The 18471-nt window shown below is 59.9% G+C and overlaps 2 protein-coding genes across 10 annotated transcripts in view; one reads left to right on the top strand and one right to left on the bottom strand.

The window, feature by feature from the left end:
* The first annotated feature begins 194 nt into the window (after positions 1-194).
* Positions 195-9329, top strand: LYL1 (LYL1 basic helix-loop-helix family member). Its single transcript, XM_090061099.1, has 5 exons — positions 195-394; positions 2206-2275; positions 6408-6777; positions 6873-6967; positions 7708-9329. Exons 1-5 carry the CDS (start codon positions 197-199, stop codon positions 8025-8027), a joined length of 1053 nt encoding a protein of 350 aa, XP_089917225.1. The 5' UTR covers positions 195-196; the 3' UTR covers positions 8028-9329.
* Positions 9330-9474: 145 nt separating this feature from the next.
* Positions 9475-18471, bottom strand: part of NFIX (nuclear factor I X) — an 80133-nt gene continuing 71136 nt past the window's right edge. For 8 of the 9 annotated variants that reach the window (XM_090061094.1, XM_090061090.1, XM_090061088.1 and 5 more), the window contains 2 exons: positions 16426-16517; positions 9475-13730 (listed from right to left, as the gene is read on the bottom strand). In XM_090061094.1, the coding sequence (XP_089917220.1) occupies positions 13716-13730; positions 16426-16517 (107 nt within the window). In that variant the 3' untranslated portion in view covers positions 9475-13715. Of the gene's footprint in view, positions 13731-16425; positions 16518-17625; positions 17712-18471 lie in introns of those variants that run through there. The other variant, XM_090061093.1, reaches the window with a different exon arrangement.

The following is an 18471-nucleotide window of genomic DNA, read 5'->3' as shown; positions in this document are numbered from 1 at the left end:
CGTTGGTGCGGAGCGTCACTGTCGGGGCCCGGCCCAGAACTGGACGGAACCCAGGAGTCCGGGCTCCCAGCCCCCTCCACCCAAAAAGACCCCATTTCCCGCCCAGAGCTGCAGAGAACCCAGGCGTCGGGCCGACCCGGGGCTGTGGGCGGGGCTTGCACTCGCATTACCCGTGCAGAAACACGCCCCTTGTCCGATGCCCCGCCCCTCCCCGGGGGTCCCCGCCACCTGCCCCCCCTCTGCATCCTGCCCCCCCCCGCTGCAGGAAACACCCGGTCCCGGCCGCGTCCGCTCCGGGGCCAGGTGCGTCCGGCAGGAGAGGGGGGCGCCACGCGCGAGCACCGCCACGCGAGACACCGCCTCGGGACCCAAGCGTCCGGGCCCCCTTCACCCGGTGGGGCCTCTGGGGGTCCCTTTGGGGGGAGCGTTGCTGGGGGGGGAAGCATCCGTCGCTAGGGGGAGTGGCCGTTGCTAAGGGCAGCGTTGCTAGGGGGAGAGTCATCTCTATGGGCGGAGTGTTTCCATGGCGCCCCCCAGCCCCACCCCAAGCCGGGTGGAGAGAGGGAGGGAAACTGAGGCACAGGGGAGACAGCACAGGCGCTCGGGCCCCCTACTCGCCCCCAGCCCACCTCGCAGAGCTGGGAAAGAACCCAGGCGTCCGGACCCCAGTTGGGGGTGGGGGGAGGGCTAGCAGTTGGGGGCTGCCACAAGACAGGAACTGCCAGGGAAGCAGAGGAAACCGGGAGTGAGGCCCGCTCCCTCCACTCTGACTCAGTGCTCCCTAGTCACTAGCTCTCCCGGCTGCCCTGCCCTCCCCCGCCCCCTCCGCGGGTCCTACCGGCCCTGTCCAGCTCCCTGCCCCTGCCTGCCACCACCCGGGTGCTGAAATGCAGCCACCTCTGGGGTGGGACCCAACAGCAACAGAGAACAGCAGGCAGCCAGGGGGAGGGAGGGGCACCTGCTGAGCTGGTGTCATGGAGACAGGGAAAACTGAGGCAGGGATAGGGGCTGGAACTCACCCCCCTTCCTGCAACAGGTAGAATGGAACCCAGGTGTCCTGGTTCCCAGCCCCTCTGCCATCTCACAGCTAGATCCCACTGCACCCCCACAGCTGGAAGAGAACCCAGGTGTCCCAGCTCTTACTTCTAACCTACCCAACCAGCCCCTTTTCCCAGAATCAGGATAGAAGCCAGGCATCTGGGCTCCCAGCCCCCAGCTCCTGGTGCCAGGCAGGCCCTGGGCACAGAGGCCTCTTTAAAAAGCAACCTCCAACACACTAGAAACTGAAACTTCTTCTGATTTAAGAGGAACTTCCCCAAAACACCCGTTGGAGTGGGGGTGGGGAGGGGACCAGGCCTGGGGGGTGGGGGGGAGCTGGGGGGCTCCAACCCCAGGGCAGTGTTTCAACCTGGAAGAAGTACTGGGTGCTGTGGATGGAAACTATCAGGCGACTCTGATTCCAGGTCCAGCTCCAGGGGCTGGGGGTGGGGGCCAGGAGACAGACAGACAGGGTGGCAGGCCGTCCAGAGTGGGGTCCTGGCCAGCCTGACCCCAGGAATCCCGCCTTCCCTGAGCCCAGGCACCTCTCAACCCCTGTTCCCAGGTCACCCTCCTGCAGTCAAGGGCCTCCAGGCAGCCTCCACAGAGTGGAAACTGAGGCAGGCCGCAGCAGCCTGCCTGACCAAGGGGCCTGGAACCCAGGAATCTGGCCTGTGTGTGCATGGGGAGGAGATTTCTCCAGCCCTCCATTTTCCGCCTGTGCCCTGACATGGTCTCCTGAGTGACCCCCCAGCCCTGCCCCAAACCAGGCCCCCCCTTTTTCATTTGCCACTGGGCTAATGAGTAGCACCCCCCCCCCCGCAATAACGCTTCCACGACGGTTTCCTCTTATTTCCCTTCCAGGCCTGGCCCGGGAGGGAGCTTCCTTATCAGCCGGGCACAGGCAGCTCCGGGCCTTATCAGCCGGCGGCAGAGAGCAGGAAACATCCCAAAGGGGCGGGTGGGGGGGCCGGGGGGGCGGAGCAGGGAGGGGGGGGGCGGGGGACCAGACTTCTGCAAAGCAGCTTGCAGTGACGGAAAATCACCATCCCCAGCAGCACAGCGGGGGGGAGGGGGTGCCTGGGGGCCCCACACCGCCATCCTGCACCCAGTCCCCGCCACCCATTTGGGGGGACACTCTCCTGTTACCCCACCCTTGATCCCAAGGCAGCAGCTGGCAGAATACGGAGCCCAGGGACCCCGAGACGGCCATCGGGCCCTGGGGGTGACAGTCACGGTGAGTGTAGCGTCCACACGCGGCTGGAGAACCCCCCCAGGTCCCCTTCCAAGATGAGGGCGGTGTCCTGCTGCTGGAGACAGCCCCCCCATTGTACACCTCTCTCCTTGCAAAGATACCCCTTTTGCAAAGATTACCCCTCCCAACCAGCCTGGGGAGCTGGAGCCCTCCACCTGCCCTCAGGGGGGTTGCTGGAGGGGGGCAACACATGCACAGGGGATGGGTTCCCATGTGTGCACGTGTGTGCAACAGGGAGCCTCCGGCAAGGCAGGCCAGGATAGAGCTGATGACCACGGTGCAGCCCCTGAGACCAGGCCTGAGGGTGGCTCCCAGCCTTGGCACAGGGAGTAATGGGGGTCCCATGGCATGGAGAATGTGGGCGTGCTGGGAGTTGCCCCCAGGTGGGTTGTGTGGGTGTCAGGAGAGGCCACCGGGGACACCTGTGGGGCAGAAGCTGCCTGAGAGTGGGGTACAGGCCCTGGTGGCTGTGGTGGGATTTTGTCCCCTAGGAGAATTTGAATCCAAGCCCCAGGTTTAGATCTCCAATCTGAGGCTCCAGCGAGTCTCCGGATTTGGGTCCCAGCCACTTCCCGAGCCCATTGCTCTGGGCTCCAGCCCCATCTGGCTCCATCCGGGCTCAGGCTGAATTCAGGCTGGGGCAGGATGGGGGCACAAACACACACCCTTTGGTCCCAGTTCAAGGGGCACCTGGGAGTGTTTTGGCTGTGAAGAGGTCGGGCTGCATGTGTTTGGTGTGTCAGGTGCATGTGTATGTGTATGCCTGTGTGGGTGTTTCTGGGTGCATCCTCCTATCCCCCAAACATGTGCCCTGCTCTCTAAACCCCCAGCGGATGTATACACGTGTTGTGTAAACCTCTCTCATGTCATCATGTGTGCGGTGGTGTCCTATGTGTTGCCCACACAGACTGCATGCACCAACATGAATGGGTATCCAAGGTGGGTGTGTTATTTCCCCACAATTAGATATCACTTGTCTACTTGTATATAACAATACATAACTACAACCACATAGTAAGGGGATATGATCATGCAGTCATATTGTAGACAATCACACCAAATTCTATTTAAAATTATAAACATATAAATGATACACACCAGTATTATATCTATCTATCTAGAGATGTGTATAGACAAAAATAACATTATACATAGAATTATAACCACATCTAAATAGGATAGTATTATGCAATTTTGTCATCGTCATATAAAATGTGACCTACAATTATATCACATCTATAATTGTAAATATTATAACCACACATACATACAATATAATTATGCAATTGTATCTGATACCATCAGCTTGCCCTTTAAACACAGCTATAACTATGTAAATACAATGTGTAATGATAACATGTATATCATCGCATATAATTATGAATATGATTACAGATATGTTGTCATGTTTTCTCGTATAGAATCCTGTCCTATAGGATACACACACATAAATGCATGCATGCATCCTGTATGATGTATGTGGTTTCTACATATAGATATCTATATACACATGTATATATGTGTATGTATATGGATTTTATATTGATATATATATACACATACATGTATGTATCTGTGTAACATATCTATAGCAATGCATTTTTGTAAAACTGTATTGTATTACAATATATTATAATTTCCCTGCAGTGCAAAAATACATTTATATTCTGTTTATTTTTATGTGTAATATATTGACTAACAATTAAAATAGGTGCATGTAATATAATATAATATAATATAATATAATATAATATAATATAATACAATATAAGCACTGCGCAGCTCTGAGCACTGAGAGGGAGCCAGGACCCACACACCAGAGCTTTGGTGTGTGGGTCCTGGCTCCCTCTCAGGTCCGTGGACCTATTACCCATGGCCTCACCTCACTGTCAAAGAGGGGGAGGACTGGGTGAGGGAGTTAGTTATAATAAGGCCTGTGCACTTGAGGCTACATCCCCAGGAGCAGAGGCCAGGACCACCTTGTCCGTGGGAAACCTCACAGATGTCACAGCCGTGTGGGGCTCAGCTTGGGTTGTCTGGCCACCCAGACCCCTCTGTGCCACCCCAACGCCCCCCCCGCCTTCCTCCCCGAGTCCCTTTGAATACCCCCCAGGAGGAGACAGGCACAGAGGGGCCTGGAGCTCAGAGCTGCGTGTCAGCAAAGCCTCCCACCACTTCCCTCCAGTTCCCCAGACCGCACCCCACCCCCAGCCCCAACCCCCTGCCTGCCCTGGGTCGGGGAGTTCCAGGACAACTTGGCCAGGGCCAGTCTCGGCTTCACACCACCATTTTCTTTGCTGCCACCACTGGCTTTTATCTCCATTGGGCCCTGCCCAAAGATTGCAGAGACCGCATGAAAAGGCCTCAGGGTGGAAGTGTGGCCGGGGATCGCCTCGTGTACAGATGGGTGCATGTGTGGGTGTCCATGTGCACATGTCAGAGTGCGCATTTGTTGCCTGTTAGAGTGTGGTTGTGTGTGCATGAGTGGGCCAGAGTGTGGTTGTGTCAGAGCATGTACACTTAAGTGTATATAGGTACATGTGGGGGGGTGCATGTGTCAGCATGCACGTCAGAGCATGCACGTAGTGTATATGTATACAAGCATGTGGGGGCAGGTGTCAGAGCATGTGGGTCAGTGCATATGCATATGTGCACAAGCATGTGGGGGCAGGTGTCAGAATGTGTGTGTGCATATGCATGTCACAGCATGTGTAGGTGTGTGTTAGAGCCTGTGCCTGTGTGTGTGTGGCTGTATATACATGCATATACACAGAATGTGTGTATGTCTGTCAGAGTGCATGCGTGTGTGTGTGTGTGTGTGAGCATGCCCATATGCCCCATGCACCACCAAAGTTTACATGCATCCTTCACGCACGGGGCTATTACACAAGAGCCCATACACATAACACATGCACAGATGTGCAAGCGGTCTGTGTGTGTGCATGTGCCTGTGCATACAATGTTGGCAGGGGGCAGTGGGGTGTGCATGCAAAAGAGGTGTTTGTGCACGAGATACAGGCATGTGAATGTTTTAATTCTCCCCACATTAACTCCAGTCCACACATTCTCACACGCATACAGTCTCACACACACACTTGATCACATGCACAGCTTACATTCACACACATGTTCACACTGGCATACTTTTATGTACATTCACAGAATGTTCACACACACATTTGCATACATTCACCCACACATGTGCATAGTCACACATGAATCCACAACCTATGTTCACACACTCATTCACACACTCATGTGTTGACATGCTTGCATACACTTGTATATGTTCACTCACATGCACACATACACTTACACACACATGCAACTAGTCACACATGCACACATGACCTATGCTCACACACACATGCACACACACTTGTGTAAATTCTCACACGTTTGGTTGCATAGATGCACAACCTGTTTACACATGCATGTACACCACACACATTCACACATGCACACACACACTTGCATACATTCACAAACACCCATGTTCATGCTCACGCAGGCACACAAGTGTACACTCATGTTCACCCACCCACACACGTGTGGCCCCCAGGCCCCACTCTCCTTCCTGTGGGATGATGCCCCAACTACGTGTGTATTTGCACACGCATAGGCCTGTGCGTCCCTGCACATGTGTGTGCCCAGGTTCGCACCAGCTGTGTCCAGGTTTGCATACACGCCTGTCTACGGATGGGAGTGTAAGCACACACGTGTGCAACAGGTTCACCCGCTCGCTTGCGCACGGGGCTGGCTGGCTGGTGCTCCCCCCCACCTCCTGACAGTGATGGGGGAGGGTCGGAGAGGGCGTGCTACGCAGCGGAGAGCCACCAGGGGCCGCCCCGCTGCCGTGCACACCGGGCCGGTTGGCACACGCGTGTGTGCGTTGGTACACGAGGCTCCGGTGTGTGTGGGGAGGGGCTCGAGCCGCCCATGCCCCACCCAGCCTACAAGGGACTTTGCTTCCAGCCCCACCAGCGCTGCCTGCCTCAGTTTCCCCAACTCCGGATGACATCAAGGAGGGGGGAGTCCCATCTGGGCAGGGAGGAATTGGAGGAGGTGGCAGGGATGCCCCCCCGGTCTCAGGCCTGTCCCCCTCTCTTCGCAGATGCCCCCCAGCTCCAGCAGGAGGCACCACCGCCGCGACCCCCCGGCCCAAAGATGATGGAGAAGCTGAAGGACGCTCCGCCGGGCGGGCGCCCCAGCCCCCCCGCGCCTCCCCGGCCTAGCCCCCGCGTCAGCTCTCCCGCCCCCTCGCCGCCCTCCCCACGGGCCAGTCCCGGGGCGCCCCCCCCGCAGCCCCCCGAAGTGCCCGTCATCAGCCTGGCGCACAGCAAGCGCCCCCCGCCGCCGCCCGTGCCCACCACAGAGCTCACGGCCCTGCGCCCCCTGCCCCCCCTGCTGCAGCTCTCGGCCGCGGCGCCGCCCCCGCTGCCCCTGCTGCCCCCCCAGTACCGCCCCCATCCCTTCCTCAACAGGTCAGTGCCGACCCGGGCGGGACTGGGAGGGCGGGGCTTCCTAACCCCGCCTCAACTGGCCCCGCCCTCACCCCCCATTTCTACCCACCCCCCAGCGTCTACATCGGCCCCGCGGGGACGTTCAGCCTCTTCCCCAGCAGCCGCCTCAAGCGCCGGCCCAGCACCCACTTTGACCAGGACCTGGGGGACGGTGAGTGCCCCCAGGGCAGGGACCCAGGCGTCTGGGCTCCCGGGTCGGGGGGGGAGCAGTGTTGGGTGAGGGGCCCCGTTTCCCCAGCTCCGACGGCCCCCCAGAGCCAGCTGCACTCCAGGGCCAGGCAACCGTCTCCCCAGCCCCGACATCCCCTCCAAAGCCCCCGTCGCGGGTGGGGGACAATTCCCGGGAGCCCGGGGCACTGGGGGAGTCACGGGGCCTGTCTCCTCAGTCAGGACCCTCCCAGAGCCAGTTATACCCAGAGCCAAGCAAGCGGGGTCCCCGTCTCCACAGCCCTGGCACCCCTCTCCCCCAGAACTAGCTGCACGCTAGACCCAGCGAGGGAGGCTGGGGGGGCAACATGCCCTGGGGACCGGGGAAGTTAGGGACGGCACGGGGCCTGTCTCCTCAGTCCTGATGTGGCCCCCCAGAGCCAGCTGCACCCCAGACCTGGGCAGGAGGGTCTGGGGGGGTAAGATGCCTTGGGGGGCGGGGAGATTGGGGGAGGGGAACGGGGCCTGTCTCCCTAGCCCTGATCCCCCGACCCAGAGACAGCTGTACCCCAGGGCCAGGCAAGAGGGTGGGGGCCGGGGGGATGTCGGGGGCACGGAGCTTGTCTTCCCCCCCAGACCCCGCCCCCCCGCCAGCTGCAGCCCAGACCCGGGCAGGGGGGCTGGGGGGCACGGTGCTCTGGGGCCGGGGGCACGGGCCTGCAGCTGACCCGCGCCCCCCACCAGGGCAGCCGCACAAGGTGGCCCGGCGGGTCTTCACAAACAGCCGCGAGCGCTGGCGGCAGCAGAACGTGAACGGGGCCTTCGCCGAGCTGCGCCGCCTGCTGCCCACGCACCCGCCCGACAAGAAGCTGAGCAAGAACGAGATCCTGCGCCTGGCCATGAAGTACATCGACTTCCTCGTGCGCCTCCTGCGCGACCAGGCCACGGCTCCCGGTCCGGCCCCGGCCCCCGGGCCCAGCCCCGGCCCCGCAGCGCCGCCCATCAAGCAGGAGCGGCCCCCACGGCCCCAGGCTGAGGGCGCGACGGAGACCAGCCCGCGGTGATGATACTGGAGGAGCCATCGGGCCCTGAAGTGCGTCCGGTCTCAGCTGCTGTGAGCGGGGCGGAGGCCAGCGGCGGCAGAGGGCCCCCCGCGAAGGATAAGGCAAACTGTTACGGTGGGGGGGCAGCACCCCCTCCCCCCACGCAGCTCCGTGGCTCCGGGACATTGGAGGAGTCGTGGGTGTGATGAAGTGCGTTGCTTCTCAGCTGCTGTGTGCGCTTGGGGGGGCGGGGTAGCGTGGATGAATGCCCCCCCCCGTTCAGAAAGGCAAGGCAACCTGGGGGGGGCACGAGCCCCCCTGCCGCCCCGCCAAGATCCGTTGGAGGAGCCATGGGTGTGACGAAGTGCGGTCTGGTCTCAGCTGCTGGGGGATGGTAGCCCCCGCAGTGTGCACGGATGGAGCTGCCCCCCTCCCAGTGGAAGGACTGAGTCCGTCCGTCCCCCACTCAAGCTTTGAGCTGGAAGATTAACCCTCTCCGTGCTGGAGAGGGGGGTGCCCGCCCCCCCGCACTAAGTAGAAGGGACTATGACGTCAGCATCGGCGGCCCAGAGAGGTGCCCGCAAGGGCCACAAGAGGACGACAGCGACTGGAAGCGGGGGGATGGGGGGGCTGCAGGTCGGGAGTGAGGGGCACCGGCAGGGCTGCGTGACCTTCCGCCCCCTCCGTGCCTTGTGGGCGCCCCGGAGGTAGGGGGTGGGATGGGGCTGCTTAACCCCTCCGTGCCCGCGTCTCTGCCGCTGTAACGAGTTGGGGACGAGAAAGAAAAGCCGAGAGCGCCCAGGCCAGCATGTCAGTCTTTCTTTGGTGTCCTTCTTTTGAGAGGCGACACCTGGGCGGGGGGTTCGTCGGGGCGGAGCGCAGGAGGGTGACCTGCCCCTGGTGTCCCCCAGTCCTGCAGCCCGCTATGAGTCGAGAGGACGAGTTTCCATGGAGGGGTGCACCGACCACCCCCAAACTCCTGCTGAGACGCTGCTCCCTGCCCGGATCCACCCCCCACCACAGGCCAGGCCCGAGACCCGCCCCCCTAGGCCAGAATCAGGGATGCCCCGTGGCCAGGAAAGGCCCCATAGCTTGAGAGGCTGCCAGGACGCCTCAAGCCCTGGGGCCAGGATCAGGACATCCCCAGGCTGGCTCAGGGCCCCTCTACTGGAATTAAGACCCCCTCAGGCTGGGATCAGGACCTTTCAGCCGGGATCGGGGTCCCCAGGCTAGAATCAAGACCCCCCAGGCCAGTTTCAGGACCACCCAGCTGGACTCAACCTCCCCAGGTCGGGATCAGCCCCTGCCCCAGCCGGGCTCAGTCCCCCAGGCTGGGATCAGGACCCTTCCCCAAGCCAAAATCCACGCCCCGCCAGGCCAGGCTCAGGAGCGCCACCCTCCCAGGCCAGGATGGGGACTCCCCCCTCAGCCCCGGCCGGGCGCTGTGAAGAAGGCGCAGAGGCGGCCCTCAACGAGAACTACGCTTTATTGTGGATGCGGGGAGGAGCGGGCGGAGAGCGAGCGGGGCGGGCCGGGCGATATCATACTGTACTGCACGGATACATACTGCGTCTCTTCGCCTAGGAAGAAACTTGTTCGCGAGAGCGGGGGCGGGGGGCGCAGCCCGGGGGCCGCGGCCAGGCCGGGGGCGCACGGGGCTTGGCCTGGAGCGAGAGGCGGGGGGGGAGCAGCGGGAGCGAGGGGGCGACCCCGGGGCGGGGGGCTGATGGGGGTGGGGGATGGAGGCGCCTTTCAGGGGTCTCCTGAGCCCAGCTGGGGGGCGGGGAGGGACAAGCACCCTCTTCCATCCGGATCAGGATCAGGACCGGGATCCGGACCGGGATGCGGATCGGGGCCCCCCAGCAGCGCGGGGCGTCCCCTGCCTGACCCCGGATCTTATTGCTTTGCGGGTGGGGTGGGTTCGATGAGGGGGGGTTGGGGGAGGGGGGGTCGATCGCAGCCCCCCACCCCCTCCCCGCCGGAGCCAGCTGTCTGGCCGCCCCGGCGGGGGGCGTGGAAGGCACAGCGGCCGCGGCCGGCCGCGATAAGGCACCCGCGGGATCGGGCCCTCCCGGGGCGGGACGAGGAGGGAAGGGCGGGGGGGCAGCTCCTGCCCCGGGGGGGGGGCAGCTCCTGCCCGGGGGGGTGCTCCGTGGGGGTGGAAATGCTGGTGAGATGAACTTGGCGCTTGGCTCCAAAGAAACCCACGGGGGGAGAGGGAAGGGGCCCCGATCCCGATGCGGGGCGGACCTGCGGGGCAGGTTTGGCGGGGGTTGCTGAGAGCGGGTCAGGGCCTGGGGAGGGGTCGGTCCATGATGCACCCAGTGAAAGGGCCGGTCCCCGCCCCCTCCATAGGCCCTGCACAGGGCCCGGTCCCCGCTCCATGGGCCCTGGAAAGAGATGGGTCCCCTGCTCCATGCGCTCAGGACAGGGGCCAGTCCCTCTGCCCAGTGCCCTGGGGAAGGGTCTCCGGGGTCGCTCCCGCTGCTCCAGTGCCCCCTGAGCCCCCAGCGCTGCCCCAGCCCCCCAGGCTGGGGGGACCCCGGCTCCGGGCCACTGCTCGGCCCTGCCTTGGCCTTAACATAAAGGAGGATAATGCGTGTTGCCTAACATGTGCTTTATGATAACAATTAATTGGTTCATAAACTATGTATAATAGAGTCTTAATGTCCTTTATATTGGAAAAGCACCAGGGTTTGTGGGTTCAGTTCTTCTTCTTTTTTTGTCTTTTTTAATCATTTTCTCTTTTTTTTTTTATATATATATGGTTTTTTCAGCCTCTTTTTTTGTTTCTTTGCGGCTTTGCTTGATTTTAAAAAAAATTTTCTTTTTTTTATTTTCTGTTATTTTTTTCCCTTTTCCCATGGTTTATTTTTTTATTTTTGCCTTATTCCTGTCCAGGTCCAGAGGGAACCTTGCTCTTTCTTTTTCTTTTTTTTTCTTGGTGGGAAAAAAGCCTCCCCCCCATAAAAAAAATGAAACCCAACCCCTTTTGCCCCCCCCACACCAAAAAGAAAGAAAAACATTCCCAGGAGGACAAAGAAGGAGGAACAGAAAAAAAAAGAAAAAAAACCAACAGAAAAAAAACACAACAAACCCAACAATAATGACATGGCTCCTGGAGGAAGAAACCAGGAGTCCTTAGGAGGAAAAAATATATGACAACAAATGAGAAGGAAAAAAAATTATATATATATATATATATATATATATTTATATATATATATGGGAAATGGATGCAAAAATAAAGGGACAAGAACTCCCCCAAGAAAAGGGCTTTTCCCACACTTCCAAAGGCTGGGCATCCCCGCATTTTTAGCGTCCCCGGGATGTGGGACAAGCACAAGAAAAAAAATAGACTCTTTTTTCCTCTTCTTCTTAACAATCTTTTAACATACAAAGTTATTAAAACTAGGCGATCATTGCACTTGGCTCGAAGGAAAACCCCGTGGGTTCATTACTGGTCTTCCCATATATAGCTCTGGTTTTAGCTCTTTTTTTATTTTATTTTTTTAATTATTTTTATTAATATTATTATTTTAAGGGGTTTTTTTGTGTGTGTGTATGTGTGGGGGGGTTTTAAAGCGGTTTTCAATAGTCCCACGGGGGAGGTGGGGAATCCATGAGTGATCACGGGACCCCGTGGAAAGCTCCACTCAGTGCCCCCGCCCCAGCCCAGGGATCCTGGCTGAACCTGGGGGCAACAGTCAACAGCTCCACCAGGGTCTGGAGCCTGGTGCCAGCTGGCTGAGGCCCCCTCTCATTCAAGGAGGTGTCATACCACAGGGGTCTGGGGTCGGTGTGTCTAGAAGAGGGGCTGGGGTGGGGGGGAACTTGAGACTGCAGGGCATCAATCTTGCAGCATCAGGTCAGCTCTGGATCTCCCTCCCCACCCTACGGGGGGCCTCTTGGATCTCCTAGGAGCCTAGTTCCCAGCTGATTGAGGGCAACCCTATGCCCTTGGGGACAGGTTTATTCTGGACCTTGCCCCCACCCAGCTGCCCCAGGGGTGCCCAGCTGTCCTGCAGCTGTGTGCTGGGGTGGGCGCAGGGGGGACTGGCAGGGCAGGGCTCCAGGCTTCCCCCCAACAAGCTGGGAGCTGCTCTGTGCCAGGCTCTGACTCCTACCTGGGAGGGAGCTGTGGTGGGGAGAGGGGTGGGGACTCAGTAACAGCACCCCAGTCCTCCCATCATGACCCTGTTTCTCCACTGGGACTGGAATATCATTGCATTTCAATTCAGGGGGGGAGGCAGGTTTCTGCCCCACCCCCCAGCACCTCCCTGCCCCCTACCCAGGTGAGCAGAGCAGGAGGGAGCGACCCCCCCATGCCAATGAGAAGAGGGGGGAAGGCAGGTGTCAGAACTGACAGACCATACACAGCCCAGCAGGCAACTCATTGGTTTCTCCCATGATCCTTTGAGGCAGGGGGGCAGAGGGGCAGGGATTCTGACTACAACAGGTTTCACTTTTAGGGGATTCCAAACGAGAGCCCATAATTAGGGCCAAATTCTCCCCTTTTCCCCCCAACCTGTCCTCCCTCCTGTGGTTGTTATATGCGGCTGCTGCAGCATTCTGCCCCAAAGGCAGCTGCTTTGGGGCAGCGGCTGCCCCCGTAGGGGGAAGTGGTGGGGAGGTGAGGGAGGGCCCCATCCTGTCTACACTGGGTTTCCTTTGGGTTTTTCAGTATGCGAAGGAGAAGATGCGGTGTGTGTATGTGTGTGTGTGCGTGTGTAGCCATGTGATCGCTGCATGTGTGTGCGTGCACGCGCGTCATCGGCACAGATCCCTTTCCGCCCGGCCCGGACGGCACCAGGGGCTGCGGCGGGGAAGGGGGTGGTGGGGGGAGGGTCCCGGCTCTCGCCCACGGTTTATGGCTGGATGGTGGCAGCCAGGACCCCGTGGGCAAGGCATGTAGGTGGAGGGGGCGCACATGTGTGACCATCCCCCACCCCAGACCCTGGCCTAGCGGCTCGCTGTGGTTCAGGGAACGTCACAGAAACGCGTCGTGTCAAAACAATCATCATAGAACTCAAACACGGGATCCAAAGCGCGGGTGGGAGACACAAGGGGGGGGGCAAGGAACCGGCCAGTCACGCCTGACACAGAAGGGAAGCAGGGGTAGGGAGGTGGGGGGGGGCTGCCCCAGGGGACTTAGCTTGGGGGCCTCTCTGCCCCCCCCCCAGCAGAGACCCCTGCTCAGGCTGTGCCCCACTCCCAGCCACCAGCACCCCCTGGCCTCTGGTTGTACTGGTGCCCCCTCCCCTGTGGGGGGGAGGAGGGCTGGCATGCGGGGAGCCAGATACTCCTCCCAGGTCCTGGTGCTCATGTTTGCTGGGAGAAGCCTCTGGCAGCCCCCACCCTACGTCTTGGCTGCTGAGCATGCTGGGAAATGTCCAGAATCCTCAGCGGCCCTGCTCGTGGATGGCAGGGGGAACTCACTCCCAGCACACATGAGTGCTCTGAGCCCTGGACGCTGCTGGGTCTGGGCGAGGGGGCGTGATCCCCCCCCACCCCAAGCTGCCACAGGGGCTGGTGCCAGCAGGTCCAGAAGGCGTTGGGAGTCTCCAGGTTGGAGGGCACAGACCTCGTCGGTGGTGGCTGGCTCCGGCGTGCGGGGGCAAGCGAGCAGGTGGGGACCCCAGGTCTGGACGGAGGTGCCCGCGGGCGGTGGGGATGGGGGCGCAGGGGGTCTCTCCCTGGGAGATTCCATCAGAGGAACCAAGACTGGAAGAGAGAAAAGGGATGGGAGAGAGGGCAGGTTAACGTGGGCAACAGGCCTAGCTACTCACACCCACCCCTGCCTATCCCCATCTTCCCATCCCCACCCAGGCAGCTCCACGTACCTCTCTCCATCCTTCCATCCATCCATCTGCCATAAAGTCAAAGTCTGTCATAAAGTCTTTCTTTCTTTCTTTCTTTCTTTCTTTCTTCAATCTGTCTGCCTGTCCTTCCTTCCTTCCTTCCCATCCATTCTCACTTCTATGTCTGGCTGTCCATCCATCTGTCCATTTCCACTTATATCTATCCATCTGTTCACCATCCCCAACTTTATCTGGCCTCCCCTCCCTTGCCAGCATCTCCCCTGCTGTGCTCTGAGGCCCCCTCCTTCTCTCCGTCCCCTCCCTCTGGATGCCGGGGTTCCTGCTTGTGAATTTGGGGGAGGGGAGGAATCCAGGGAAGGGGAGGAATGCAGGGAGCCGAGAAACCACTGGGGTGTGGATGGGGTGCAAGGTGCAGGCCTAACCACCAGGGGGCGCCCACAGTCTGTGACTGGGGATTTCCCAGCTGGGGCAGGCTGGGTCTGCATGCCCCATCTACCTCAGGGTCTAGGGGGTGCTCTCTGGGGCAGCTCCACACAAGGGCAGAGACAGGCAGAGAGGCAAAGAGTCCAGGTGTCCCCCACTTCCCCCTTTGCTCTAACCCCTTGGGACTCCTGCTCAGATTTCAGCAGAGAACCCAGGAGTCTGGGCTACCACCAGCCCCCTGCTTTAGCCATGAGGCACCACTGGTCATTCACGGGTGGCAGGGCTGCAGGAAGAACCCAGGTGCCCGGGCCCCCTGGCTCTGCCCACTAGGCCACACTCTGCTCCCCTGCTCTGAACTGGGAGGAGAACGCAGGGGTCCTGGCTTGGACCCTAGACTGTACTCTTTGTTTCAGAAGTAGGAGGAGAACCCAGGCATCCAGCTCCCAGCATCCTCTGCTTTCTGGCTGGTGCCCAAGGACCAGGCCTTGTCCCCCCCACAGAGTGGGGAGAAAACCCAGGTGTCCAGGCTATAACCACCGGATCCTGCTGCCTTTACCCTAAGGCTTTGTTGGCCCTTTGCTCCTCAGTTTCTTCCCATTGGCTACCCACCTCCCCGCACCACTGTCCCTCAGCCAATCCTGATTCCTCCCACATGCTGCGGTGCCAGTCTTGATGCCAAGCGGTGCCCATGCCAGCCAATGAGATGGCAGCTAATCACTCACTGTCATGATACCCTTGGCCAATTGGGTGCCACCTTGCCCTGGAGCCAGCTTCCCTGATTGGATGGGGCAGCAATGATGCCCAACCCTCCCCAACCAATGGAGGGGCACTATGCCAGGTGGCCTGGCCAAGCCAAACCCAGCCTGGGCACCATCCCTTCTCTGCCATTGGCTGGCATGGGTGCCGCGTGGATGGCTACAGCCAATCCAACAGTGGCGATGCTGAGAGGGGCCAATCGGGAGTGCTCACGCCACTTCTGCGCAGCCAATCTGGTGGCAGAGACCCGTTTCCCCACCCCCGGGTACCACGGGACCAGGCCACGGAATGGGTGGGGCTTGTGGCTGGGGGTGGAGCCACATGGGGCAGGTACACTCACTCTGGGGTGCCACAAAGGGGTCCTGGGCACTGCCACAGGGGTTGTCCTCCTGGGTGCCACTAGTTACCATGGAAACAACTTCTTAGCCCCCAAGAGTACCCCCATGATGGAGAGAACGGGAACGAAGCTGGGAGGGGGGGCAAGGCCCCCCCCCAACTGTCTCCCTCCACCCCCACACACACCCTGGCAGGGCTCTTGGGCCCTGCTCCAGCCGCGGCTTCGGCCCATTGTTTCCCTGCTCAACACCCCCAAGTCCAAGTTCATCTGGGTGTGACATCATGTCTGGTTGCTATGGGAAACCAGACGGGTCAGACGTGACTGGTTATGGGATGGGGGGGTGAGCCCCTGGCCACCCCCTCAATTCTCCTCCCCCAACCCCCTGCTCTGGGGATCTGGGAGCCCCAGAGGGTGGCAAAGTTTGAGAAGGAGGAAATGGGTCAGGGCTAGGGTTGGGGGGCTCTGCCTGTATCCCCCCACTGTGCCTTAGTTTGCAAGGGGGCATTAAAACTGCTCTCCACCCAGCCGGGATGAGGCAGCATTACCCCAAGAGAGGGGTAACAGCTTGGGGCAGGGCATCCTTTTTGTCCCCTGGAAGATGGGGTGGGGCATTTGCAGGTGCGGAGGGAGTTAATAGCTCTGTATTTCAGGGCAGGAAATGGAGGGGGTGGGGGCTACAGCTCGGGAGTGAGGGGCACCAGCAGGGCTGTAGGCTGTTGCACTGAGACTCTCACCTTTTTCACAAGACCCCCCTACCAGTTTCTCAGCCAAGGCATGGGTTTTTGCGGGTCCTGGACATGGGCACCCCTCTCCCCCCCTCATTTATTGGCTAATTATCCAATTAACTTATTACACAGTAGAGTAGGGAGGTTGCTGGGGGCAAGAGCCTGGGGGAAGGGGGCGTCAGAACACCGCCCTGCCACAAGAGCTTGACAGAGGGAGAGAGAACCCAGGCATCAGGTCTCCTGGGTTACCCCATTTCAATACACCCACATTCCAGTCCCCTGCTGGAGCTCGGAGAGAACCCAGGCATCCAGGCTCCTAGGATGGCCCAGGGTCTGAGCCCAGGGGTGCCTCCTACCTGAGACTGCTGGGGGATGTTCAGAAAGTTGCCGTCCCGGGGTCCGATGCCGACAAACCGGTTGGCAGTGGAGGAGCCTGGCGCTGCGAATGCTGTGGAAGACATAGATATTAAGGCCAGGGCAGGGCAAAGAGCAGCCGTCACTCCTGGGGCTCAGATCCCCACTCCCAGCCCAGGCCCTATGTGGGTCAGGAGTTAGGGGCACTGGCAGCGTTTGGGCGGGGGGGCATAGGGCTGTGTTTTAGGAGGGAGGGGCACCAGCAGGGCTGGGGGGAGTAGGGGGCTGTGGGTTGGGAGGGACCCTGGGGCCATTCCCTCCTGGTCAGCGTGGGGGGGGCACTGCTTCCCTCCTGCAGCTGCGACTCCCCGTGCCAGAAATAACTGAGCTCAGGGCTCTGGTATTCAGCTGGGGCTGTGCAGAGGCTGGGGCAGAGAGGGCTGGGCCCTTCACCCCCATAATATCCCCCCGGCACATAACACACCCTGGCTGCCCCCCCGCCCCCAGCCTGGGGAAGATGTGGAGTGCCCTGTGTCCCTTTCAGATCTGTCCCCAGCCCCCTCCCTCTGCAGGACTCTACCCTCTGGGTTGAGGGGAAGAAGAAGACAGACCCAATCCCAGACAATGTGATCGATCCCGATCCTGTTCCCCCCTCATCCTCCCCCATGCAACCTCCTGGGCTTACCTCTCCTCTGAGCTGCCCCCCCATTGAGGGCAAGGCCGGCCGGGCAGTGGTGGGCATACACAGATTTCCCCCCCCCCCAGCCCCCACGGCCGCCAAATGGAGAATGCAGAGGGGATGTCATGGGGACGCATGGAGAGATTGAAAAAAAGGAAGGAAGAAAGAAAAAGAAAACTCAAAGAGACATCCCCACCCCCCACACACACTCCCAGGAGGGGTGACAGACCCCTGGGAGCAAAACCCAGGCCCCGCCCCCACCCAAAGCTGCTCTAACCACTAGAACCCCAGAACCCCATCCTCCCATCTCGGGAGTTGGGAGTGAACCCAGGCATCCTGACCTCCCATCTCACCTGCTCTAACCTGCCAGACCCTGGCCTCAACCTTCCCAAGCTGGGAAGGGAACCCAGGAGTCTGGCCTCTGGCTCTTGGTGGAGGCCAAGGGAGGGGGAGGGGGAGGGGGATGTGGGGCCCGCGCCCCCCCCCCCACGTCCCATGGAATAAACATTCCTCTGAACTGTGACCAGTTTGGGATATCGATACGTTTATTGTTGGTGCTGGATTAGGCCCCGCCCCCGAGTCGCCATGGCAACGGACAAAGGGATAACGCTGAAAAATAATAATAATAATAATAATAATAAACAAAAGGAAACCAAAGGGCAGACGGGGAAGGGGGGGCGGCGCCAGCCCTGGTGGTGGGATGGAGCGGATGGCACTGGCGGACGGGACACCAGGATGCACAAGACGCAATGATGGCATGGACGGCCGGCCCTGCCCCCGCCCTGCCCACCGCTGGCCCCGCCTCCAGCTGTCAGTCCAGCCATCTGGCACAGGCACCCCTCTATCTGTCTGCCACATGCACTCACTCACTCTGTCCCGCCACCTCCAGACCCCCATCTTTCTCTTGGTCCAGCCCTCTATTCATCCATTTATCCATCACACAGAAACCTCCTCCACAATCTTCTGCTTATCCACCCTCCTAGACATCTGCCTATCCATCTATCTGTCCATCCATTCACTCTACAGACCCCTTCTCCATCCATCCATCCATCCATCCATCCATCTTTCCTTCCAAACCCTCCCAAATATCCATCCATCAGAAACCCATTCCACACACTTGTCCGTCTGTCCAACCATCCATTCACCCCACACATATATATCCATCCATCCATCCATCCATCCATCACACAGGAAACCTCCTCCACACAATCATCTGTCTAGCCACTGACCCACTCTTCCAGACACTCATCCCTCCATCCATCCATACACCCATCCAAAAACACCCTTTGTCATCCATCTATCTACCCCCCCCACTGCTATCTGCCCATCCATTCATTTCTGTAGACACCTCCTTATCCATCTATTCCCA

This window comes from Crocodylus siamensis, chromosome 8 (assembly GCF_052110815.1).
Source record: "Crocodylus siamensis isolate JL-2025a chromosome 8, ASM5211081v1, whole genome shotgun sequence".
NCBI lineage: Eukaryota > Metazoa > Chordata > Crocodylia > Crocodylidae > Crocodylus > Crocodylus siamensis.
The sequence above is the reverse complement of the archived record's forward strand: the minus strand, read 5'-3'. Positions and strand labels throughout refer to the sequence as shown.